The sequence below is a fragment of the Plectropomus leopardus genome, chromosome 3, assembly GCF_026936395.1.
Source record: "Plectropomus leopardus strain MGB_pleo_1.0 chromosome 3, ASM2693639v1, whole genome shotgun sequence".
Classification (NCBI taxonomy): domain Eukaryota; kingdom Metazoa; phylum Chordata; class Actinopteri; order Perciformes; family Serranidae; genus Plectropomus; species Plectropomus leopardus.
The window spans coordinates 8,733,995-8,760,923 of record NC_142178.1 but is presented as its reverse complement, the minus strand read 5'-3'; the positions used below and the strand labels follow the sequence as shown (position 1 = coordinate 8,760,923).

The window sequence follows — 26,929 nt, the reverse complement described above, 5'->3', positions numbered from 1 at the left end:
TCACTATCTCGCTCTCTCTCTTTCTCTCTCTCTTTCTCTTTCTCTTGGAGGAGGAGTAGAGCGAGTGAGTGCAGTAGGAGTTGTGTTTTGCGCTCTGTGCCAGCCAGAGGTGTGTTTCGGCTCCACTCTCTGTATCTCTGGGTAGCAGCACCCCACCGTGCAGCCAGCCTGAGTGCCATGTCCAACAGCTGTGTTGGCAAAGGGTTACAGCTCATCTGAAGGGGAAGGTAGCACCTTGCTTTGAGGAGGACAGAAGATAAAAGAAGACTGACCAGTTGCTGAGAGAGGGGGGATATAACTGACAATCCCCCCCCCCTCGCCTCACTAAACAGAGCAAAAACGGAAGGCTTTGGAGTATTCAATTTTTTCTTTCGTTTTATATTTTTCTTATTCCTCATCGCGGTGCTGGGAGGTGCTTCATCTTTTCATATAGTCTCTCTCTCCGTCATTTGCCTCCTCATCTATTTCTCCATCTACCTGGTGTACAATTTCCTCTATTTATGAGTGAGAGAAAAGAGGAAGGAGGGAGGAGTTTTGTTTTAATTTTTGTCCTCTCTTTCCTCCTCTCCACTCTTCCCTCCCTTTCACCAAACCATATCATACCTGTCAGTCCCTCCTTGCCATTTCATTTCTAGCAGCTGCCGTCAGTTCATTTTTCCCCATCTTACGCCTCTCTCTGTCTCTAAACTCTGATGTTATATGAACTTGGATGAATTTTCTTCAGAGACAACTAAAAAACTCCTCATGAATGACTCTTTTTTCCCTTTTCCTTCTCTTTTGGTCCCTCCACACCCATTTTCTTTGCATCACACTCTTGCGGGATTCTTAAATGTTACTCTAGGTAGGTTAACTATCGTTTAGTGTCTGTCCATCTGTCTGTCTGTGTGTATTTGTGTGTGCTTTACGTATACATAAAACACACATTAACACACACATGCGCTCGCACACTAAACTATGTCTAAAAAAACAGTGTTCAGTGGGTTGATATCGGTCTGGTCTCGCTCCGTTTTCATGCCCTCCTCCTCATCTGTTGTTCTCATCATGGCAAATTGCGCCCATTTTTAATTCTTGTCTTTGAGAAATCTTGTTTTATTTTTGATGTGTTGACACATTTCATCCCCTTTTCAATTTAAGAATTAAATAAATCAATCTGTCTTGCAACCTGTTGTGAATTAACAACGAAAGAAAAATCAAGTTTAGTCCTGATGGAGAATGAGAACAAATTCCTGACACTTTGGCATCCTTTTGTGTTTGGTTACAAATGGGAAAAGTTGGGAATATTAAGTCTAAACTAAATGACACTCTCTTCATGTTATCTATTGAGCTGCATTCAAAGTTCAGAGCTAATGGCCATCTCAGGTCATTAAGAGTGTATCCCATTTCATGCTTGATTTGTGCTTATTTTCATCCTGCCAGTCCATCAGCAGCCATTAGTTCTCATACAACCCCCCCAACACACACACACTCATACACATAATCCTAAAACCTTAAATATGCTTCTTATTATCATAAAGAAGTACATTTCAGAATTCAATCCTCATGCTTCTGCATGTTTTCAATTTTACCTTCCCTCGCTTCGATTGGCTTTCATTCAGAACTAGCCATTTTTCATCCTTAAAGCCCCCCCCCCCTCCACTTGTCTTCATCCTCATCCTCTGTCAGGCAAGAGAGACCAGTTGGCATTAGTTGGATGTTGAACAGTGGATTAAGTGGGTAATGCCTTGCGGTGGATTTGAGGTGTAATGGACAGTGTGCAGGTTGTAAGATAGAGACAGACTGATAGACAGATTAAAAAATAGATAGGACTTAATATCCAATCTCATCACTACCTCTCTCTTTCCCTCACATTCCCCTTCTTTCTTTACGTTTGTGTTTGATGCTTCGTCCCTACTTCTCACTGCCACACCTTTTTGGGAGCGCTGTTTTAAAGCATTACACTGCTAGACTGTAAGTTTTTAGCCTATATATCCATGGACATCAACCTGTGCACTCAAAAATTTCGCTCAGTAGCGTTAGGCCCACACCAGCCACTTTAGTCTCCTTTTTCCTCCTTTCTTACGGACTGATAAAGAGGCTTAATAAATACCTCTTTTCTTGATTGTTCTGAGAGTGGGATGTCGTCATGAAGGAATATGAAGGACCACTCGTTTTGCTCTGTCTTTGCTTTTGTGTCTCAACTCTGCTCCTCTGTAAAACATCTCCACTACAGTCTATAAATTATGTGTTACAGAAAAGAGTTAATTAGGTGAGTAGTGAATTAATATAGCACCCACTTCTTCTTTGTAACTGAGTGTATGCACATGCATGTAGGTGTGTGCACTGAATGTGTGTGTAAGACAGCTTATCCAGTGTGCATGTGCTTGTGTATGTGTGAGTGTGTTTGAATGTCTGCATGATACTGATGGGAATATATATTCTGCATGAACTTTAATCAGCAGGTTCTCTGTGAAGGGTATTTTTATATTTTCCACCACATTTGCTTGTACTGGTAAACCTTTCTTCACCCCGCTGTGACTAATTGGTTGTTTATCAGACCATGCCTTTGATCTTTATCCATTTTCTATATATATATACCGTTATATATCGAAGAATTTCACGCATTATCACTTCTCTCAATAGGGATTTTGAGCAACAAAGATTTCTCACTCAAGGACGATTTCTAATCTGTGGCAGAAACCATCTCAAAATACTGGCAATTTGGTTAAATCCCTCTTCATCAGCTGACTCACTCAATTAGTCCAGTGCAGTGTGCAGTGTGCAAGTGCATGCATTTACATGCATTCATTTGAGCCCTCTTCCTCTCCTTAGTGTGCATTTTAGTTGGTTGAGGTTTGTTAACCAATGCTTTGTTGATGCCCTCCTCCTCCTCTTCCTCCTCCTCCTCCTCCATTACATTTCTTCTTGTTTCCTGCTCGATGGATCTGCTACAGATCTCTATAAATGACTAGATCTCTGACAATGAATCACAGATCTATTGTGACTCATACACCAGCTTTACTGTTTCAGCATGACCTTAATAAAACCACTGCACACTATAGACGACATAGTAGGCTCTGGGTCTCAGAGTGCATCATATAATGGATAGCTGATCCAATGCTGTGTTAGCATTTCTACAAACAGATGTCTTATTATGTTAATTAACTTGCTAATCATCTAAATAGCTAATTAATAGCGGCATAATTATCCTAAAGATGATTATACAAAATGAGAACAAACTGTTAATTGTTTACACATAAAAAGCTAATTATTATACATTTCCTCAACTGTTTGAATTCAGGTTGTGTAGTATCTTTTGCCTACACTATAATCTTTGTATATAAAGTGATTCCTATCAGTCAGGAACTTAAACCTAACCCTTAACCTGTAACCCATAACCCTTAACCTCTACAACATGAAATACTCACGTGTCATTAGACATTTAGTTTCCACTTAGTATGTAAAAATATCATCAGATCTCTTGACATTACTCATATGCAAACTTAAAACATAAAAAGGGTCTTACTGCGGCTTCCTCTTAAATATTCTCCATTAACAGAGTGAACGAGGGCCCCTGCCCTGAAAGTTTCAAGTTGATTTTAACGCAGTGTCTTTAAGCCCAAACAGACTAAATGATTTAGGACATCTTTCAAAAGAGTGGTGCGATGTTGCCTCGCTGTGAGCACATAGTAGTTTAAAATATAAAGGCTTAAAAGGGCATGCTCACCTCTTGGGTTTCGGGCTAATGAAGGATTTATGTTCAAAAGAGGAGTCATTAAGACTGTGTTAAGATTGTGGAGATCTTTAAATACTGAGCACATCAGGAGCACGAATGCTTGTTGATTTCACATCAAAACGGTGCCACTCAGAAAGCAATTGAAAAGTTGTAGCAAATCGAGAGATAGAAAGAGAGACACACATTTTGACATTTTGATGAAGTAAGGAAGTTACATAGGTACTTCAGTGAAAAGGTCTTTCTGGAATAACTCATCAAATAACATTCAGCATTTTGAAAAGCTGTTGATTCACAACCCAGCGAGGGAACCAAACAAGCAAATAAGCCTCATTCAGTTGTTTTCCGCTAAGGTTTATTTAAGGAAATACTGTATTATTCTGCGTGAGCCAAGCTATCAGTGTCACTTTAATACTACTGTGAGAGTTGGAGATAATTAGACTTTGAGGCAGTCAGAGAGAAAGATGGATTTTTGTAAATAAAATTTGTTAAATGAATAATTCATTACACTGCCAGACAGGATTAAAATTCTACACATGCAGATATCCTCTGACAATTTTCCTAAGGCTAAATTGTGTATACCTACATATCCGACTTCCTCAAAATACACAGATAAAGACACACACACACACAAGCGTTTCCAGATACAGACATATCCCTGCGAGCATATGCACGTTAAAATGACAACTCGCTTGATCTGTTAAAGACTTAAAGGATGAAATAGACAGAAAGCACATTAATGTGGCTGAAACTAACAATTATTGAATAAACAAAAGTTATTGAATAATCTGTTGATTGTTTTCTCTAGAGAGAAAATATATCTGTCAAGTCCAAGGTGAATTACTTCTTTTTTCCAACCAACAGCTCAAAATCTGAAAACAGAACTGACTATTGTCAAAGACTGAGAGATCCGGCACAAGTGAGACAATGGAACTAAAAACAATTTTTGTGGAAAAAACCCAAACCATATAATTATCAAAATAGTTGCTCATTCATTTTTTGCTGATTGACTAATAGATTTCTCGACTTATCATTTAAACTGCATCAGAGAGATTTCATTGTCAGCCCAAAGTTGTTTTCCACATTGGATTAAAGCACAGGTTGATAAACCTTTTTCAATCTGGGGAACAAAACTGTCAGTTTTTCAACAAGCGTCTTTTTGGGGCTGTGTTTGCAATTTTTGTAGCCAAAAATAAATCTATGAATATATTACATTTTCACGTTTCATACGTATCAGTGTTTTTAATTTGATCTGGTATACGAGCTGACCTAATCAGCGGGAGGTGGAGGGGATGGTGGGTGATGAATGGCACTTAGGCGAGATGCCTGACAAGCTGTAGACCAAGTTCAAGACCAACAAACAGCAAAACCAGTTGTTTTTTTGTGACCCGTCTCTGTTTGTTTTTTTGTTTTTTCTCATAGAGGATAGCAACAGTTTTATAAAAGACATTGCTGTGTTTGTTATTGGGATAGTGCAACCACCAAAACTGTTTTTAAGCCCAAAAATGATTGTTTCCTAATCACAATCAAGTGGCCTGTTCCGTAACCTAAAAACCTGAAATACAAAAATTTAAAGTTTCAACTTAGCTACTAAATAATAACATACAATTGTAATGTTGTTTGAAGGAACACACAATGCCAGCACTTTTTTTGGCAATTGTGTTGTAAAATCCTGACCACACTGCGCGCTGCGCCCAGAAAAATAAGAAGTAAATTCCTGCATAGTTTCTTTAAAATCAACATTAGCCTACTATCAATAAAGGCACAAATATTGATTTAAATACACAAATTTTAATGTATTTGATGGTGATTAACTTAATGGGAAATAAATGGATAAAAGTGTCCTTGTAACACATAATAAAGAGCAGATTCCAGTGTGAGGGAGGGCCTTATTATGAAATCTAAAAAAGTAAACGAATCGAGTCTGAAGTGATTATAGATAAACATTAGGAGTGGGTGATAACAATAAAATCTCCTATCGCTGTGTATTTGACATTAAATCACACTATTGATTTACACACTACATTGTGGTACAGTAAATAGTCTAAAAAAATTGATAGAGAAACAAAATAAACACACTAGAATATCTGTTTTGGAAAAATCTGATGAATTAAGTACCTGACAAATAAAAGCACTTCATCACATCAACTCTGCAATATAAAAAGCCACTTAAGCCCGTAAGTCAAGAAGTAGTTCCTTTCGTTGAATTGCAAGAAGTGCAGCAATATAAACAAAGATATTGATATCTTGATGTGAACAGTAAAAATCTCTGCAGCCCACTTTGAATAAGGACCCATAGTGTAAAAAACAGGATTAAAGCAAGGATAAAACAAAAGCACCGAGAGCATCTCCTGAGAAGAAAATAGCACAGCGATATTACTAGGCAACAACGTTCAACACGTTGAGACTGCAGTGTAAGGGGGCATGTAGACACAGCGGCTTGACTGAGTTAAGCCTTGACCTCAGAGGCAATTGACTTGTGTACACAGAGGCATTCAGCCTTCACCAACAGCACATCCATCCACCGCCTTTCCCCGCCATCTGACTCTGGCCTTCTCCCCTTCTCCCCACCAGACTGAGGAAGAGGAGTGCGCAGCTCGGGCCGAAAAACTGATCATCATGACCGGCTAAGGCAAAGCAAAGGCAAGAAAGCCAAAGAGGAAGAAGAAGGAAGGGAGGGAAGAAGAGGAGTACGTACACACCCACTGCTGCTCATCTCCACGGCAACTGTGTTCACACGCTCGCAGACTTCTGGGAGGAGACCTTGGCGAGCTGCATCACCAGCGTTGGAGGAAGGGGGAAGAGACTCGGATGGAAAGAGACGAATGAAAGAGCATCCCTTCATCACTTACCATTTATCATCTTTTAGTTTTTTTTATTGAGTTCACACTTACGCTGCCATTTTGAGTTGATGGTTAACTTTTAAAGTCTTTTAAGATCTGAGTCAAAAGCATCTTTCAACCAACTTACATCAGCAGATTCATCTTTTCTGGCCTCTTTACTAGTTTCTCAGCAATTAAGTGTCCTTTGTACATATTATCACACTTTAAAAACAGTCCATCTTCACACCGCCCCTTCCCCACTCTGATAACGCCCAGCATCGCCCACCTTAACCTGAGACTGCTCACCCCTCGCCCTGCAAGACCCCACCTTAGTCGTCTGTGCGTGACTTCATCTGTCTACCATCCCTTCATCCGAGGCTATGAGAGGAGGAGTCGAATCCCAGATCACTCCATCATGCCAGTTCTGAAGAGCAGAGAGGAGATCTGGGCTGGCAATGTTCAAGGTAGGCCACTGATTCCAGTAATTGGGTTGGATTTGTGTGTCTGTGTGCATTTCCTGCAGCTTTTTCCCCCCAAAAGCACTTGCTATGTTTTGCTGAGATGAATTTCGGCTGAAGTTTTACTTCAGACTTCTTGTATTAAAGGAATATTGCACCCACAAAATGATTATTTTTGTATCAGTTACTCAACCCATGTTATGTTAAATTTGTGAAGAAAACTTTGTTTCTCACATGACTCCAAGATAAATAAGAAGACAGAAAAGGAGAAAATTCTTGATGAATTGGAGTAAAAACAGTCCATGTTTAAACAACATCAAAACTATATCAAATATCCTTTTGCAAACTCTTGCAAAACTTGTGCAGTTTAATTCAAGTCTCATTTATCCACATGTATGCTCCTTTTCTCTAAAATGTTACTATTTTAAACACTTCCGCATAAACAGCCTCACACACAGATCAGTAGTGCACCTGGGTGTTTGAATGCTGCTCATTGGAATACACGAGCACCGTTAAAATGCTCACACTCACCTTGGTGTGTCACTCATACACCAAAGTGTTTTGAATAGAAAGGTTTTAATGAAAACGCATGTGTTTGGGAAGTACTGAGCATATGCCATGATGAATTCAAGGTTGATTATACTGCATGAGTTGTGTGAGGATTTGTAAACAGATGTTTTGATATTGTTTTTTGAATGCACCCTATGACTTTAATCCATCACTAAACTTCTCCGATTTTGGATCCTTTCTTTACTGTGGAGGCATGCGGGAAATACAGTTTCCCTGAATAACTGATATGCAAGTTGTCATTTTGTGGCTGAAGTATTTCTTTTGTAATAGTTCTAACTTAAGCTATCATTTTCAGTCTTGATGAGTCTGTTTTGTAATAATTTTTGATTAATCAATCAATTTAGTGTATGAAATGTCAGGAAATAGGTTCCAAAAAATGCCCGTCATAGTTGCGAAAAGTGCAAGATGACATCTTCAGATAACCTGAATTGGTGGGATTTGGGTTTGATAATTCATAGTCAAAATGGCAATTGACAATTTGATAAATCAACTAATGATTTCAGCTGTTGTCCTAACTGCATCCCAGAATGTAAAATATTTAAAATATCCAATATTTGTGAGTGTTTTTTTTCTTTTCTCCGTTCCACCCAAAGAAATTATCCTCGTCTGTGATAATTACAGGTCATGTAAAACATTAGAGGAGGTGGAAATAATTGGTTAAAATACATCTACAAATGTGTCATTTTGGATGTTAGATCATACAGTATTTTGTAATTTGCAATGACACATCTGGTGCTTCTTGAGATAATGGCTGCATGGATGTGATTTATGGTTTGCTTTGGGTGAAATTAGGGAATCACTGGGCTTTATTTGTAATATAAAGGGGAAAAAAAGCTGAGAGCAGCTCACTGGGAGTTCATTAGGCTGCACAATTTTGTGACAGTGATTCTGAATGTTACTTCATAATCATATAATTCCCAGAAGGCTCTAGTCTAAACAAAAACAGTAGCTTTTTTTTTCAAGGATCTGTATTGAGATTGATTTTTTGGGTTTTTTGTCAAAGATGGTAATGATTCATAAGTAAATTGTTTGATAAATGAAGCCCAGTATGGGCGCATATCTTTATGCTAAAATGTTGTGTAGACGCTAAGAGCAATTCCTGATTTTTTTGCAAGACAACCAGAGCACAGAGAAGAGAAGGATGAACGTTCATAGTGCAGAAGAAGAAAGGACACGTCTCTTTTCTAGTCACACATTCTTTCTCGCGGTGCTTTGTGAGGGAGCCCAGTGTTGAGATAACGAGGCGCCAGCTTCAATAAGCCCATCAAAACGACGACTTGTGCTGCTTCACAAGGGAAAACAGGTCTAGACAATAGTAAGCGTATAAAGCAGGAGAACAGGGAAGCTGGAGCCTATTTTATTGCTGAGCTTGTGCTCCTTTCAGCAGGAGTTTGACTGATAAAACGCACATTTAAAAGTTGGAGGGGTGTGTAAAGATAATGGAAAGACTTGTCTAAGAGGCGGTGTCACAAGGAGTACAAGAGAGGAGATGAAGTTTAACCATTTATGTGCACAAAATTCCCTTTTAAACCATTTTCATTATGTATGTATGTGTGTGTGTGTGTGTGAACATTTTTTGCAACAGAAAATGCTCAAAAATCCCACGTTCTGTCACAGTGTCCGGTCGCTGCCAATGGAGCAGGTCCAGGATTTGTCTCTTGGTGGCATTGCGGATTAGATTCTTGGCTGGATTGCTTTTAGCACTGGGTGAGACTAGTTAATGCGCACAAATCTAAACCGAGCGTTTGCATTCACCGACTCATAGCATCTGATGTAACTATCTAATTATGATGCGCCTCTGTTGGAGCGTGACTGAGAGGAGGTGTGTGACAGCTGGTTATGTCCCTCCTTCACAACAGCTTCAACACGGAGCAGACCTACTGTATTCTGCTCCGCACTCACATATGCTGCACAGACACTGAGCTCCACAGCTCCCACATTCCTCACTGCAATATTTCAATCTAAACTTCACCCTGCGTCTCGACAGTTGGATATTGGCTGACACTGAAGGCTTGAAATGGCTGCATGTGAACTGTGTTTCTAGGGCAGATTTTCCATCTTAAAAAAAAAAAAAAGATAAAGAGGGGAGAGAACATGACCAAGAGTGAGCAAGGGGTTAAGGCGTGGCAGACAGAAAAGGAGACAGACAGGCAAAGATCCAGGCGCAGGCGGTAAATCCAGAGGGAGCTTCACTGACAGTGGATGAAGGAGGAAGCTTTGTAGACAGATGTAGCTCTGAGTGTGTAAGCAACAAGGCCTAGGAGGGGCGTGCTGTTGCAGCATCGTGATGCTGCATGTTTTTGGAGAGTGGGTTGGGTAGAGGGGATTACTGGATCTGAACGTTGGCTCTCTTGTCAGTCGAGCAGCATGGTCCCCCCGTTTTGATCGGTGGACCGTGAACAGAGCGGCCACAGTGAAGTGCCATGAGTAAATGGGAGCCGAGATGTTGACGCTGGGACTCACAGACAGCAGACTGACTCAGTTTTGGATGCGAGCCTCATGTGCCCAGCTTTACAAATGTTGATTGAGTCGTTGAAGGATTACAGGTGCTGAGCAGTCTGGTGTTTATTGTTTACTCAGAGACGGAGAGGGGGAGGGAGAGAAGTGTAAAGTAGTTACACAGTGCCGCAGAAAAGCTTCTATCATCCATGCATTTTCAGATTATTTCAAGAAATGATCCACACAATCTAGGAAAAAAAGTTAGAATACACTATTAACGCATTTACGTAGCAATAACTAATGTCTTTAAAGGCTGAAACAGCCTCTCTGGACTGCAAGGTGAAGGGCACAGATGTGATGTTGATGTGAACCTTTCATTTTATACTTTTGTTTACAATTTGTGTAGTGTTTATATTTTTTATGTCTGTTTCAAACCTGCTTCTCGACTGGAGTAGGATTAACCAGTGAGCTTGCTTGATATGCAGGAACAGTGTTAATATCGATGTGTGGTGGTCAGCTGATGTTGGGACAGGGTGGTGGTCAGCAAGCTATCAGTTTTTTATGTGAGACAATTTGTATCATTCTGTGTCCCCTCTTTAAATTTGGAGGTTTGCGCAGACAAGACTCTCAAAGAATTTATTGTTTTTCTTCAGCAGCACTTTGTTTGGTTTCTTTTTCTTTATTGATCAGTGTATCCGATCAGAGCTGTCAGAACAGATTGATGGATGAGAGGAGCAGCTGCTGCAGAGCTGAGTGAAAGCAAGTTTTTAGAGAGGGCAAAATGAACATTTAAGTTTCACTCTCACTGCTCCTTTCATTCTGCTACTCTGTCTGTGCCCAGAGTATGCTTTGCGTTGAGAATGTGGTGCAATGAATTACTGAGAGGATTCTAACAGCGCTCTGAATAAATGGTCAAGCTCAAGAAAAAGACAATCAATATTTAGAGCCAGATGTTGATATCAGTGGCCACAAATAAATGAATTCATGTTGGTTTGCAAACCATGGACACATTACATGTGTACATAATTTTTTGGCGGACAAGTCGAAATTGTGCATTTCTCAACAACGCTATAGTGAAGGTGTGGTTATGTTTCAGGCCCAAAAATGACAGGAAAGGATCATACTCTGGCTTAGAACTGGTTTGTACCAACATTTTGAATGGGGGGCCAGATCAGATAATGTGAAAATACCCGGGGGCCAACTGCTTCTCGCATTAAGTGGCCTCAAAAAAAAACAAAAAAAACAGGACAAGCACAACTGTTTCATCTTTCAGTGAAAATGAATTTAACTTTTCAACACTCTTAAATGTGGCAGTCCTCTCTGTCGATACTTCTTTGGCGTGGCCATGTCTGTTTGGAAATGTGGTTTGCTTACGTTTAAAAAACACCAGTTCCACCTGCATAGTTTCTACTTGATCATTGTTTCTAAATGGTATGATAGTCTTGGGGACATAATGGGAAAATCCAAAGTGATGCTTCAACAACCAATATTGTGTAGCGGGCCACATATACAGTATATCTTGAAAGTCCGTCAATGGCTGTGTAAAATCAGTCTGGGGGCTGAAAATGACCCCAGGGCAGGACTTTGGACATGCCTTGCTTAAAACATCCAGGTTCGGTGCTACAGACTCTCTTGGAAAACGCTTTGATGAAAAACAACCAGTGTTGCTGGTTTCAAACGGTGTTCTTCAACTTGGCAGACGTCTCACCATGCTATCAACAGTCCCCTCCACCTCGCAGTGACAAAAGTCAGCTAATATATCACATTTACATGTTTCACATGTATCAGTAACCATTTTGTAGTTTGCAGAAATGTATATTGCAAACAGAGTAACAGGCCACATCCCGGCTCACATGGACAGTGCATTTTGCAAGCGAGTACAAGACACAGTCCCATCACTTACACTGTACATTGTGAATATTAAATTCGAACAGATGGTTAGAGATTTAATTTTAATTCTCCCCTATGTTGAAATGGAACTTCGAAAAAAAGAAAAAAGAAGACAGTCTAGTCAGACAGTATTTAATAAACTGGAAACTGAGTATGCCATCCCATCTTTGTTAGAGACAGAAACTCAAGATGCCTCTTCTACCTCTCCTCTTCTTTACCTAGTCATGTGTGACTGTGAGAGAAGGAGGAAGAGCTAAGAATAGAGAAAAGGGGGCCCAATGCTGTGATGCCGCCTCAACCCACGTTGCTCCGCTTCTCGCTGAGCCTTTCTGTTACTGAAGTCAGCAGGCATCCAACCAGTTTTCGTTGATATCTGTTTGTGAAGGCTCTGCTTAAACTGATCACAATGCAAACAGTCGCTATCGCTATATAAGTCCTTTTATATTTTCCACTGATGCAGAGATGGAACTACAGATCTATCTTTCACCCTTTGTATGCTCACTAATAACATGATCAGAATGACTGGGCTGTCACATGCAGAAATTTCATCAGAAACTGTCACTTTTTCATGCCATGCCAGAGGGAGGCCTTTTGAAGCTCTTCCACTGACAGACAGGGAAGAGCGTCATAGAATTTTTTTTCTTATAATCTTTCAGGCGGATAGAAGAAACTGATAGAACAAAAGACAAGATCTACTGGCTGAGAAAAGGGTCGAGGTGCGGAGATGAGAGGAGCTGATGGAGGGTTTGATAGCTGAACGAGATGGAGTAATATTTCATGATACTGTCCTCAAAAGGCACACAAGAGACAAACATCAGGACTCACAAGAAATCATGTCGTGCAGATGGCTTTGCTTGGAGGGGATGATAAGATGATAATTATGTTTGCAGAGAGGGAGAGGGAAATAATGAAACAAAAAATATTTAATTGAATCAGGAGAAGAAATGGGCCCGTGTGATGTTGCTCATCAACAGAGTTAGTTTATTTTAATGAGGAAGATATCTAGACAGGTTCAGATTTTGTTTGTTGGCGAGTAATTCATTCATGCAATAATAGTAATACCTTTTGGATGTAAGAGTAAAGTTATACACTGAAGAAAACTACATTCAGATTTTTTCGTTGTTGATATTTCCCACCCTTTTTGCAGCGCTATTAGCAGGTGGCAGCTATTTGACATCCCCAGCGGCTTTGTTTGCTAAACCGTTCCAAGTGTCAAAGAGTCTGTCTTCATTTGACCCTCAGCTGGGGCAACTTGTCAATTAATTAGCCGTGACTTTAGACTTAGGAGTGGGTTTGGAGAGCAGACATCTGTCGAGGTGAGGAGGAAATTCCCCTCTAAATATACAGACACAAACATGAAGCAACAACACAAGCTCAGTGGGGAAGAGCTGCAGGTGTCAGTGAGGTTTTTTTTTCCTTCTTCTCTCTAACGAAGCAGAGGAACAGGTGATCAGCGAGACAGAGGCAAGGCTGAAGGGTCGAGCAAAGCTCTCAAGGGGGTAAATTGGAAGGTGAGGAAAGAGAGGAAGAGGACATGTAACGATGTGTCTGGGGCTCTGCTGTCACATTTAGGCCTAAGTGGAGGCGAGTGTGGAGGCTTATATCACTGAGATTTATTTGTGTAGGTGCAATTGGATCTTAAAATAAATGTTCCAGGTCCTGGTGGGATGAAGAGCTGAGATGATCAAAAAATTAATTGGCAAGTATTTTAATAATAATTTATGTATTTTTTAAGCAAAAAACAAAAAGAAAAAAAGGCCATATTACCTTGTTCCAGTGTATCTGTTTTTTATCGTTATAAAAAGGGTTAATTGAGTATATTTGAGTTTTGGACTGTCAGTTGGACAAAAGCAAAAATTTGAAGAAATACACAAAAAAATATTTTAATACTTTTACACTATAAAAATAACTACTACTACTTACAAGTAATAAAAACAATCAATTTCGCAGCCCTACTTTGAATTGAATTTAGTTTTCAGTGCCATAGTGCAGTACTCTATATTTATGTGAAGAACATATGCATTTAAGATAATAATACTAAAAAATGATAAAATGAGATGATCCTTTATCAGTCCCACCATGTGGTATAAGCACACAGTTAAATTAAAAAAAAGACAGACTGAACTGTTGAATTCACATAAAAAATGTAGATATTGCATTAGTGGTTTATTATTATTATTATTATTATTATTATTATTATTATTATTATTATTATTGTACTATGTAGGCTGTAATCTAATTTTACACTCCCTGACAAATACAGTACTTGATAAGCAAGCACAACTAGTATTGTGTATTTGTGAAGTAGACAGATCAAAAGCTAGCCAGATTTATTTATTAAAGGTAAATAAAAGACTAAACACCCAATGGCCCCTTAATTAGGTTCAGTTAGTAACTGAATTCTTTCAAAAACCATCGTGAATTTCACGAGACTGTGGCTAAAAAAAAGTCATATGATATGATCAGTCGCCCATCTCAGGTTATCAGAAAATAAATCTTAAGCTCTTTAAGATTAGGTAGTTTAACAGATCTACTTAGATTGAAATGAAAATCATAGCGTGATTTGAGGCTCACATACGCTTGTAAGGCGGTGGTGATAATGAAAGAGATGGTTGGTGATTTCAGCTCGATGAAGAGTGGAGAACCAGGACCAGCTGCTGTGCAGAGATGTCGGTCCGGTCCAGACGGACAACCCTCGGGGTGCTCAAGTTATTATGTTTTATTGAGCTTGTTTAATTTTGATAAATTTTAGATGAGAAATGACACCATCTTTTTATGTAAATAAAATAAGTTAAAAAAAAAAATTGCACGCAGACAAATATCCACAAAGACGAGATGCTGAAAACAAAATGAGAAGGAAAAACAAGATGTACTGTCTTTCTGTATTAAGTGTTTTCCTCACAGACATAAAAATGTTTTTTACTAGTAAACAAGTGACAAAAAATGTTTTTAAATTAGTTTTTTTCTTTTTTCACCTTTTTAAAACTTGTAATCACAGAAATCTGCATTGGTCACATGCTCAAGGTCAGTAAGGTCATCACTGAACACATTTAATGTTTCTCTTCAAAGGCAGCCAGCTGTGCACACAATGGGTTGATGAAGTGGAATATAAATAGAAAGGTGTGCTAATTATTAATAATTAATGCTCAGCCTGTCACATTAGTTGTCACACCTTTTAAATAGCTCCGCAGATTATAATGGTGCCTGTATGATTGTCTCGCCCAACAGGGAGGAGAGTGCAAACCAGCTTCTCCAAAGTCCTGCAGACTCAGAGTTAAAAGGTTTGATTAAATAGCGCCCCTAATATGCAGCTGAAGTCAGGTCATGTTGGTACATAGTTTGTGTGTTGGTGTTGTAGTAGGACATTGACGCACAAATAAAAATCACCCATGAATCTTTACTGAGTACAGATTTTACTTGAATCTGTACTATAGTAACATTTTATTTGATCTGGTCACTGATTGGAAGATGCATGAAAGTGTTTATTCAGCATAATTCTTTAATTGCCACACGTTTCTGTTGTGCATTTTCTTTTTTTCCCACTGGAATCGCCAGAATATCGTGAAAACATGTGATGTGCAGTTGTGTTGAAAACAGAACTGGTCCAAAATCTCAAAAAGCCCAATTTGAATTATGATATTTTATTTTGCTATGCTTCAGGACACAAAAATACCAAACAAACTGATAGAGCGCATTTCAGGAAAAGAAAAATAGCAACATTTCAGAGCCTTACATGTGTTGAAAGATTGGTTCCAAGTCAGAGCAGATGTTTTTGGATGTGGTTTGGTGACCAGCAGGGGTTGACATCATAGACTTAAATAAGTAAATTAATGAAATAATGCTGCCAGCGTTAATGCATTAATCGCATTGTTATTAAGGTCTGTAATTAATGCATTCATTTTCTTAAATCGCGTTAATCGCCAGCCGACATTCCTGCCTGTAAGAGAGTGTGCCGGGCTGAGTTTTAAAGCTACAGTGATGATACTGGTATCATCCAAAACCAGAACACGGGAGGAATCCAGTCATGCCCTCTCACACTAGCTTCTCAGTAAATGGCATCGCCATTTTAAAGAGGTCCCTTGACCTCTGACCTCAAGATATCTGAATGAAAATGGGTTCTGTGGGTACCCACGAGTCTCCCCTTTACAGACATGCCCGCTCCATGCTCGTCCCATGCAGTTTTTCTGCTGTCATTTGATTGCTAATCAAGACAGTTGGTTGAGAATTGTCTAAGAATTGCTTTATCCTGTCAAAATGAGCTTCAAAATAGATTTGAAATGCAAAATAATGGAATTGAAAACATTTGACTAAAAAATGTGATTAATTGCGATTAACTACGGAAATGTTTTGATTAATTGCAATTAAAAAAGTGAATTGTTTGACAGTCCTAAAATTTAAATGAGTTGATGAGACTGACATGGCCTGGCACAGAGGGCTTGTTTGCAGGTAGTGCAGCTACAGGTGCAGGACTACAGAGGTCTCTGGCCTGTGTGAGGCCCTTGGGTAATTAAGGAATTATAAAACAGACAAAGTGGGAAGTCGGTATTTCATTACAACTAGTCTCTTGAGTCCTAGGCGCCATAGGCGTGCTATCAAAACCTCAGGAGAGCTGTAGCTGCTGAATGCTCAGATTCTGCCACCAGTAAAGTAGTAGGTACTAAATTGGCTTAGAATGAGGACAGAACCTGAGAAAATACATCATGGGCTGAGGCTGAAGGGAGCGTGTGACTGGCTCTTTATAGACTGTGCTGTCTCAGATAAAAAGGGGTAACATATTGCATCAGAGTGACTTATGATCCTGTTTAGAAAAGAAAAAAACAGGCTGGAGACCTGTAGTATCTGGCATGGCCTCTTGTGACATATTGTACATGAGACATGGGTCTACATGTGCTTTGTAGAGGTGGTCCGGGCTGTAAAGCGCCCTGTATGTATTGCAGCAGCGAGGGACACGTCACTTTGCTGCTAAATTAAGTCCAGAGCAGGAGATATAACCTCAGTGGAATAAATGGCTTCAATGAGGTAATGAAGACCCTGGGGGATAGATGGATCTTGCCTCAATCCTGCGTTTTTTTTTCATTCCTGTGCCTCTGAGTGTGTACATTTAATTGTGTATATTTGTGCATGCATGTATTGCACAGTTGTGGTCATGCGTATGTGTGTGTGTGCACTTGCATGTTTGTTTTTTGTGTGTGTGTGTGTGTGTGTGTGTGTGCTCTGTCTTGGTCAGTTTATTTGCTTCTGATGAAGAGGCCATATAATGTTATTTAGAGGGCTCAGGCAGCCTCAATTTAACAGTAGAGATCTATAGCGTGTCTCATTGTAAGTGCAATTAGCAGAGAGAGGATTCTTGACCAGACTAAAGTGCACTTAATGAAACACCCAAGACCCTCTTCAATAAACTAGTGATTTTTTTTCCTGCTATTGTGGCACTTCTGCAAGGCAGCTGCAAGGTGACAGATTATTCAATAGAGAACAATGTTTTAGAAGATTTCTTAAAGACTCCAATAGCACTATCTTGATACACACAGTTTGTCCCTTATATGTTGTATTCCCCCGACTGTCTGTTTTCTCTTGCCTGCACTGCTATGCTGCCTATTTTATCATGAACATCTTTCTCTCTCTTTCTCTCAGTCGCTCTCATCCCACTAGATTACTAAATTAAAAATCTTTAAGCAGCCAAAAGAATCAGCATGACTTAAATGATGAGGTGGGTGATATTCTATTTTTTCCTCATTGGCAGTAAATCTAATGAAAAAGTCCAAAATAATGTTTGTGTAGCCAAAGCTTGTGACATGGACCTCCATTGTTGTTTGAAAAACTATAAAAACCATATAGCCACATGGTTGCACTGTGTGATGCGATGAATTTATTTTCAGTCAGTCTCAAAATAACCCTCCTGCTGCCGTCAATACTCACAGGGCCACCAAATGTGTGTTAATCCACAGCTGAAAATAGTCCTCAACAAATGCTCTATTTACTATCGTTTGTGTGGTGTTTGATAAAAACTTTAGTTCCCATTATGTTTTTGGAAATTGCAGATTAACAAATGAAACTATTAGCTGTTTTTTGGGGTTTTTTTTTTAAGTTTGAGCTTAGGAACAAATGGTGCTGGTGCTGAGAGCCATAGACAATGTCAAAATGTTGGAAAGTACTGAGAAATGTAATAAGTCCTCATTCAGATACATTTCAACGCGAAGGGAAAAAAAGAAGCCCCCTTATTCATTTAAATCTGTGAACTTCAATGACAGGTGGGTGCCAGACTGTATAAAAATAATCAACGTAGTTACCGTGACATCACATATTGGTTTGTGGATTCTCATTTTCAAGCCTCGAGTTGGGCATTTTTGCAGTAGCAGTTTTGGTTTTTTTGGAGCTGAAAGTGACCCTATTCATAACCCAATGTACCAAAAAAATCATACACTGTACAGCTGTCAAAGAGGGAAATTAGCTATAGAGACCAAAATAGTTTTTTGTGCCAGGCTGTAAACATGTTTATTTCTGTTGTAAAGAGGGGCATTTTTTACATGGAGTTTATGCTATAGATGTAATAAGAAAACCTTGACACAACATGGAGGCGGGGCCCCGTTCATTCATATGACAACTGCTCAGTAGCGCATGAAGCAAAAAAAAAAAAGCTCTATTTCCACAGTCTGAAAGTACCCAGATCTTCCTCATCACCAGGTCCATAGACCATGCACACTGTGCCTGCTGTAACTTCCACCAGAGAAGCGCCTGACTTCCAGTTTAGCACTTTGCTAGCTTCAATACTGATTAAATAATTTAATCTAAAGGCTCTTTTAGACTTTACAAATATTATATAACCTAATGGATTAAATCGTGGTAATGAAATGAGACATTTTGCCAAGGTTTTGACGCTCAATGTAAGTCAAGTCTTTCTGGGCCCAATGCCATCGTGTGACAGACCCGGACAGTGTACTTCCACTCCTGGCGCACTTCCCGGGAGCTTGGTCTGTGTGGATTAACTCGCTATGGAGCCAGCCTCAAGTGGTTACTCAAGGAACTGCAGGTTTTTGGCACCTCCCCGTTGGCTTTGACTTTGCTGCTTGGTGCCCGCACATAGGGCTCAAACAAGAAAACACAAGGTCGTACAGCAAGGAAACGTTTTGCTGGACTGTAAAGCAAAGTCATCTGTGCAAAGATAAAGTGACTGCAGCCATAATAATTTACTTGAGTTGTAAAATCCTGTCTTCAGAGTATTATGAATCACTGTGTAGTGTTTTGATTTGAGCCTTTGTAACTCAAGGATCTGTTACTCAGATCTGTCTGGGTCATATTTCAGGGCTGTTTCTAGTCTGAACACCTGCTTACACATTGTACAGTTCAGTGTTTTTCTAGGATGCGTTGATGATGAAAAAGGTAAAGCACAAAATATAGAATAACACCACTGAAAATGTGACTTGATATTCAACAGCAGTGTGGCATATTTTTATGCAATTCTCACCATAACCGTGTAGTAGAGAGTTAGTATACTTTGCGGCAGTTGACTTTGTGAGAGTGAATTGAATAATTACACAGGATGTAAATAGAACTTGTGTTGACTTCCTCCGCCCCTGCAGGGGAGTGATTATAGCAGCATGATGTCTGATTACCTGACTGAACACAACGTCACACAGCTCTGACAGATCAGAACGTTATCATTCCTCCAAAACATCTCTAGTTTTTTGGTGCGGAGGATTTTTGACATAGGACTGCAGGCTGTGGACTCACAAGCAGTATTTTGATTCTTTATTGAGTAATAGTAAACAGCGAGGGCGTAACTCTCTTCATCTTTGAGTCAATTTTATCACAGCTACAGATATGACAGAATGATTAGAACTCAGATACTGTCCTTGAAAAAGTGAACAGCATGTTAATGTACAAACAGTGCCGTACCAAGTACACTTGGCTCTCTAGGCCAGCTCCTTTTCAAAATCTGATGTTTGAAAAACCCTGTGCAAGAAGGGCAAGTTTTTTTTTTGTTATTAAAGGTCCTTGAAAAGTCATTGAAAAGTTTTGAAATTCTGTCTATGGAAATGTGTGGGAACCTTGTAAAGTGCATTGCTAGGACTAGAGGTGGTACCCCAAGTACAGACTGACTGTTACCATTAGATCTTTGTCTCTGAGCGACTGCCTGTGTCGTCTACGGGAAGATCCGCCTCTCTGCATTAAGTCATTTTCTTTTTCTCTGCTTATATTCGAGGACCCTCTAGACACCAATACGTGTTAGACAGTTGCTGATTTGCTGCTGTGATGCTTAGGTTATTTTAGGTTAGGTGTTTTCAGAGGGGCTCTTCGGTTTGACAGATGTCCAGTATGTAGACCACACACACCATTAAACGCTAGTATTATTCTGAGTCATGTGCTAACATTAGACAATGGCCTTATTTTGTCACTTGTTTACTAGTATTAAATAAATAACAGAAATAGTTGGAGTCTTGTATTCATAAAGCATTTGTCATAGGAAACACATTGGGTGTAGACTCTAGTTAGTAAAGTAGTAGCAGTAGAGTCTAATTAGTAAAATTAAGTACATTTTTTAAAAAAATTATAGATGAGATATTGGAGCTGTGACAGAAATGTCAAACATTGTCACCTGCTGTGGCATCTCTCCAGGGGATAAAGGAAAAAAACACACTCAACTCCAAAATATTTTTCTTATACCTTGTCAGATCATGTCATACTTTTATAGTGTTAAAATGCCTTTTATTTATTATATTATTAAAGTATGCTGTTTAGTATGATTTCTTTATTTAAAAATCACGTCTGATGTTAGTGTGTGCTTTCGAGGAGATAACAAAAGTACCACTCTTACCTGTAACTGACCACCCACTGAATGTGAATGGGCTCTGTAATAGATATGCCTGTCAGCTTATGTTATCCACAATGCCTTTCAAATGCTATACGGTGCAGCCCACCATATCAAGTCTCCGGGGATATAGAAGGGGCCTGATAGCGTGGCAGTTTCAGTTTAAATGTCTCCCAGCCTGCTGCTGGGAGCCTATAAACACTAGTAATTCCTGGCAATACTCATGAAAAAACAAAACATCTGACTGTTAAAGTCCATGCACATTCATTACTGTGAGGGACCAGTTGATTAAGGCACGCGGTTCATGGCTTGATTGATTGTGTGGAATCTTTATTGGCAGATTGGAAGTCCCTGAGTGTGAGCGTGCGCAGTTGCGTGTGACAAGCAGCTCTGGTTATTCTATTGGTGGCTTGTGCCATTTGACAAACTTCAGTGATCAATGCGCTTTGTAAATTTGAAGTGTGATATGACTTGTGCCGCTGTCTTATTGGCATGATGTGGCTCGACCAAGGGCCTGCGGTTTGCACATGAACCCGATTGTCTGTGTGCATGTGAGGGCACGTGTGTCAGAAACAGAAGCCATATGCAACAAGAGGGCTCAGATGTCTGACCCAAACAGTGCTTGACCTACAGTGCATACATTCAAACCACTTGCACAGCCAGCGCGGTGTTCATGTGCATGCTTCTTTATGGGAGCACCGGGCAGAGGGTTAGTCACGTCTGCAGTAAATTACTGGATACAAGCAATGCGCACATGTGGGTGTTTTGTGTAGCCGTTCAGCGCCACTTACCCATGTTTTCCTGGCGCTGCATATGTTACTGTAATTGCTGTGTAAGTGCTGTAATGTGCACACAAGAGCACATAAATTCATGTGTCACCTTTGATTCGCTGATGCAGTGTAAAGTGGTTTACTTTTGTCCTATTACAGCGTGAGCATGATCCACCCTTGACACCCTCCATTTAAATGTCATTAATTTGGGGTTGGGGGGGGGGCTGTTAATGACAGGGCATGCGTAGCCACTCCTGCTCCGCTTGTTTGCGGGCTGGATGCTCCCTCCATCCTGTTATTTCTGTTTATTTGCCTGTAGCCCTTTTTGGAGATTCATTTTTAATGTGAGGTACACTAAAAGGCGGAGCAGTGGATCATCTCTATCTGCAGGAGTGCATTAACTTTGCTCGTTAGTGTGTACGTGGGTGTGCGTGCACACGTTGGTGCAAAGGCTCCGTGATATTTATTTTATGTTACAAGCGTTTTATTTTTGTCAGGGAGAGTCGGCACTGCAATATGCGCCAGCTTAGATAAAAGTAAATTGTGTATTATTAGGAGAGGGCACGCACTGCATGTAGTGTGCTGCATGAATTAGTGTGCATGTTGTGTGTATCTTCCTGTCCATCAGGGTGTTATGTGGAGGCATATTTGAATTGTTACTATGGAAACCGAGCACTGCTGTTATACAGAAACGCATATCCGAGTGGGTCTCTCTCTCTCTCTCTCTCTCTCTCTCTCTCTCTCTCTCTCTCTCTCTCTCTCTCTGCTCCCTTGTTCACTGTCACACTTCTTGCATTATTTTCAAAGATTTTTTTTCTAATAGTTTCCCTCCGGTGTCCCTCTCAGTAGATTCATCAGCCCTTTAGCAGAATTTCCCTTTTTTCCCTCAGCACGCTCTGGATTCAGATCATTTCCTTCTTCCTCACTTAGTTTTTTCTTCAGATTTCTTTAACCTCCTCCCCACCCTTGACTCCTCTTTTATCATCCTGTGCTAATCATGTCCTCTTTTCATCTTTCCCTCCTCAGCTGTATTGCCCTTCCACACCTCCTTTCCCTCACTCCCTCCCTCCTCTGGGTTTCTTATTGCTGTTCCTTCCTCCACCTCCATCTCTTTTGTGTATGTCTCTATTTATTCTCTCCCTCGCCCCACTCTTCTCTCCTCTTCTCTTCTCTCTGCTGCCTTCCTCCCACTCATTTCCTCCTCCTCCTCCTTCTCTCTCTCTCTTTCTCTTTTTTCTCTCTCTCTCTCTCTCCCTATCTGCTCCTCTGTGGCGCCCCCATGGAAAATTCAACTCGTTTACAACTGTGCACCTGCAATTAAGCCTGACAAACCTCTGCTAATTAGACCTTTTAGACAAACTGTTTTTTTTATGTGGAGATCACGTTTCCTGCTCTTCTGATTTTCTATACCAGCCTCTTTCTCTTTTTGCTCGCCCTATTTCACACATTACTCCTCACTGTTTTCTACCTCTGTTGGATTTCCTCCCAACTTCTCTCTTCGTTTTGTTTGGACTTGGTGCTGACTGGAGCGGCTCCTCAACACACTGGGCGCTTGATAAATAAAAGATTAGCAAAGGTGTTGTGCGAGCGAAGAAGAGAAGCAAGCCTTTTTACCCTGCCCTTCATTTATTCCTCTCTGAAAGTGCTCCTCCGTGCTTAATTTAGAATATGAGCATGAACATATACTCATTAAGATTCCACGTCTTTATCTATGCAGAAAATATGCCCAAATTTGTACCCCCCCCAGTACACTCACACAAATACACACACACAGTAAGAAACCACAATTTTCACATCAGGCTATGACTAATTGTGTTTCCCCTGCCTGTCACCTCCCTCTGCTTACATGTTTCACTTCGCCTCTCTTCTTCTCTCTCTCTTTTTTCCTTGAACATTTCTCCAGTGCTCTTTGTACAGCTGCTAATAGAGGAGCAGTAAATAATAGCAATAATAGTAAATAATAGGTCTGCAGCTGACTTCAAAGAGCAGCGAAGGGATCTCAGAGGGTTGGAGGGAGCAACTGAAAGAATACATGTTTGGAGGGTAAAAGGGAGAAAAGCTATGAACATAGTGTGGGAGGGAGAGAGAGGGGGAGAGACAAAAAAGAGAGAGAGAGAGAGAGACACTCAGTGGAGCCCAGCCTGAGTGTCTAATGGTCACTTAGCCTGGCAGCTAGTCCATGAAGCTGTGAGGCTGTCAATCTGTCAAAATGCACCCAGTGCTGTCCCGACTCTCTCAAACACACACACACACACACACACACACACACAGAGTTCTCCATCTCCTTCCTGCTCCGTCTTTGATGTGTGCCACAGGGTTCCTCCAAGGAAGTCACAGCACAGTATAATGGATGTGGCGTCGTCACTTGATGCTCTGTGAGAGCTCACAGGCCTCTCAGTGTGCGGTTTGATACCTTGCTATCTGGGTCACTTGGTTCAGCAATTAAAGGGTTGAGTCATCTGTGATTCTTAAGGTCCTGACCAATACGGGGAAATGCTCGTTATTAACGTCATCCATAACTTGGAGCCAACAGCAGTGGTATAATTGCAGAATATTTTTTTTTTTCAGTAAGTGAAATGTGTTCTGCCCAATGTGGACGAAAAGAACAAAAAATAATATTATATATATTACATACATATACATTTAATAATTTAGAAAGCTCTGATTATCAGAAGGAGATTGATTTAATATAGTTCAACTATTTCAATCATTTCTTTTTCATCTAATAAAATTAACTCTTACTTTTGTGGGGTTTTTTTTCATATTTTGCCCACTTAGACAATTGCAGGTAGTGTATTTTGCTGCTACTGAAATAAATGAATATCCTCAACAGATGCTCATCTCTTTGGTAACAACTATTCCTCTCAATATTACCAAATGGCAGCTAATACAGAATGAAAAATGGAAAGGTATGCTCCATTTCTTTTTGTGTTAGTGGAGTGTCTCCACAGTCGCTCTGCATTTTAGATGAAGCAGATGAGAATTTAACTGGCTAGAGAGGTGTAAAATAACACAACTGTATCTTCCATGTGTGTAGTGGATTCTTGAGGCTCATATCAATATTAATATTTAAGAGTTTGAATAAATCTAGAATAATTTATCAGCCCATATTAGTTTTTTTAATGTAACAAATAGCATGAACAAACTTTTTTTTTATAAGGATCCCTTAAATTTGGTTGTTAAATTGAAATAATATTTTTAATGAATTGAAGGTTTTGTATGTGACATTCAGAACATTTATGCATTTATATAGTAACAAACCACTATTTGATATGTAAAGATATAATAGGGTAATGGCATCTACAGCAGAGCATGAGGTTATGCTGACTTTGTGTGTAATGTAATCCGAGCCTACCTTACTCCCTTCTTTTCCACCAACATGGAATGGGTTTCATCCCGGATTCAGCACCTTATTTTGAAGTATTCGGTTTTTGGTTTCCTGTTGGAACAAAAACAAGCAGGTTTTCCTTGACCTGACATGCGAACGGTGACAAAGTCATACTCTACAGGTTGAAAGGAGAGGATGGGGAAGGCAACAGTAGAGACCTTAAGTGAGAAATCGTCTGAAATAAGAGTTGGCAGTGGTCTGATCAATAGTTGCTCCATGCTTGTTTTTGGATGAAAACAAATATCTATAACAGAAAAAAACCTCGCAGGTAATCAATGCCATCTGCCATCTTGCTACAAGTCTTTACTTCCATTGTGTATTGTGCAACACCCTCTGTTAACGATGCATCCTTGAATAGTGTTTCCGTTCAAAGTTGGTGATAGTGCCAAGGTTTTAAGAATCCTGAACAGAACCGGTTCAAGAACCAGAGATAAATGGATGGAAAAGTGGTAAATGTGGATTGTTGTGGTAGGCTGGTGCACGCATGCATGTTACTCCATGTGTGTATCCCACTGGCTAGCTAATTGCTGCTGCTTTTCAGTGTGTTCAAAAACTGGTTACCGCTGACACTGGGATAGCATCGATGCTGAAGGGTAATGTCCACCCTGGTTAACACCATTAGCTGTGTCAGCACAGCTGCTGTTGTTAAGTGCCGTTTATGCTGGCTCAGCCACCACCATGTTGAGCACCATGTCCAGCCAACTCATATGCTCTGAATTTCACTCAGAGACCTTTTAAGCTGTTGAATTGTGACAAACATCTGTATTAAGCAGGACTTTTATAATTCTATTACAATTAAGCTGCCTTTTGGTGGACACACTGTATAATGGTGATACTGTTTATAAGTCATGACTAACACATCTTTGGCATTTCTGTACTGGAGTTCCTTGTTGTTTATCAGCCAACATATCATATATGGACATGTATCTGATTTGCTAATGTTGGCAGATGTAGATGGACCCAATAAGTTTAAAAGCTGAATCCATATTTTTATACTATGTCTTGTTTATCGTCTCTCTCCCTCTCTCCCTCTTTGCCTCTAGGGACGGCGTTTACACTCCTTCACAATGCTTGTCAGCCTCCGCCCCTCTCCCTCCCGTCTTCAGGACAAGCCTCTCGTCTCCCCCTCCTCCTCGCCCCATCTTCCTCCTCCTCCTCCTCCTCCTCCTCCTCCTCCGGACCAGTCCTCTCATCACCCTCACTGTCAGCCTCGGCTGACCCTGCCCTTCCTCTCCTTATCCCTCTCTCTGCTCCTGCTCTCCGTACTCCTCTTGCCTGTTTGCGAGTCTCGCAGGGGTGGAGGTCCAGGTTCAGGGCCTGGAGGTTCCCCAGGGGGACAAGGTGGCCAGAGGGGAGGCGGCCAGAGGGGCGTTGCTATCCCTCCTCAGTACTCCCCTGCCCTGCCGGCTCTTCCCCCAATCAATCCCAAACTGATCAACTCACTCAGTATAGCTGTCATCCTGGTGGGCAACTCTAGTGAAGTAACCCTGGGGGTGGGACTTGAGAAAGAGGACTTCCTTCACATCCCGTACCCTCCCAAAGTTGAGGTAGTCACCATGAATGAGACTGATCCAAAGAGTATCATCAATCGGATCTGCGCACAAATGACGAGGAACTCTCTGCAAGGCGTTGTGTTCGGTGATGACACAGACCAGGAGGCCATCGCTCAGATCCTGGACTTCATCTCGGCCCAGACACACATCCCCATCCTGGGCATCAGGGGAGGCTCCGCCATGGTCATGGCTGCCAAGGTAGGGAAAGTGTTCATCAATAATTTGATTGCACTTCACAATCATTAAGGCCAAATGTTGATAGTAAATAGTGAAGCGACAATAGTCATCTTTAAATCTAAACAGGTATGTCTGAGACACGTTGTTGCTTTTTCATCCAGCATTAATTACAATAATGTTTCTTGGATATGATTTTTATATTGGATCATTTCAAAAACACTTAGCATTGAGAATAAAACACCTGAGTGGGATTAAATTTAACAGCCACCTTCAAGAACCTGCAAAATCATGTTAACTGCAACAGTTTTAAACAAGATTTATTGACAATAGCGAATAACTGGATCATT

General features: G+C 40.4%; 1 protein-coding gene across 4 annotated transcripts in view; it reads left to right on the top strand.

Moving 5' to 3' along the window:
• Nucleotides 1-26,929, top strand: part of grin2bb (glutamate receptor, ionotropic, N-methyl D-aspartate 2B, genome duplicate b) — a 125,896-nt gene continuing 98,967 nt past the window's right edge. The window contains exons 1-4 of one of the 4 annotated variants that reach the window (XM_088075500.1): nt 1-412; nt 2,231-2,245; nt 6,284-6,995; nt 25,896-26,603. In XM_088075500.1, coding sequence (XP_087931626.1) covers nt 6,987-6,995; nt 25,896-26,603 — 717 coding nt within the window. In that variant the 5' untranslated portion in view covers nt 1-412; nt 2,231-2,245; nt 6,284-6,986. The other 3 variants (XM_088075498.1, XM_088075497.1, XM_088075501.1) reach the window with 3 other exon arrangements.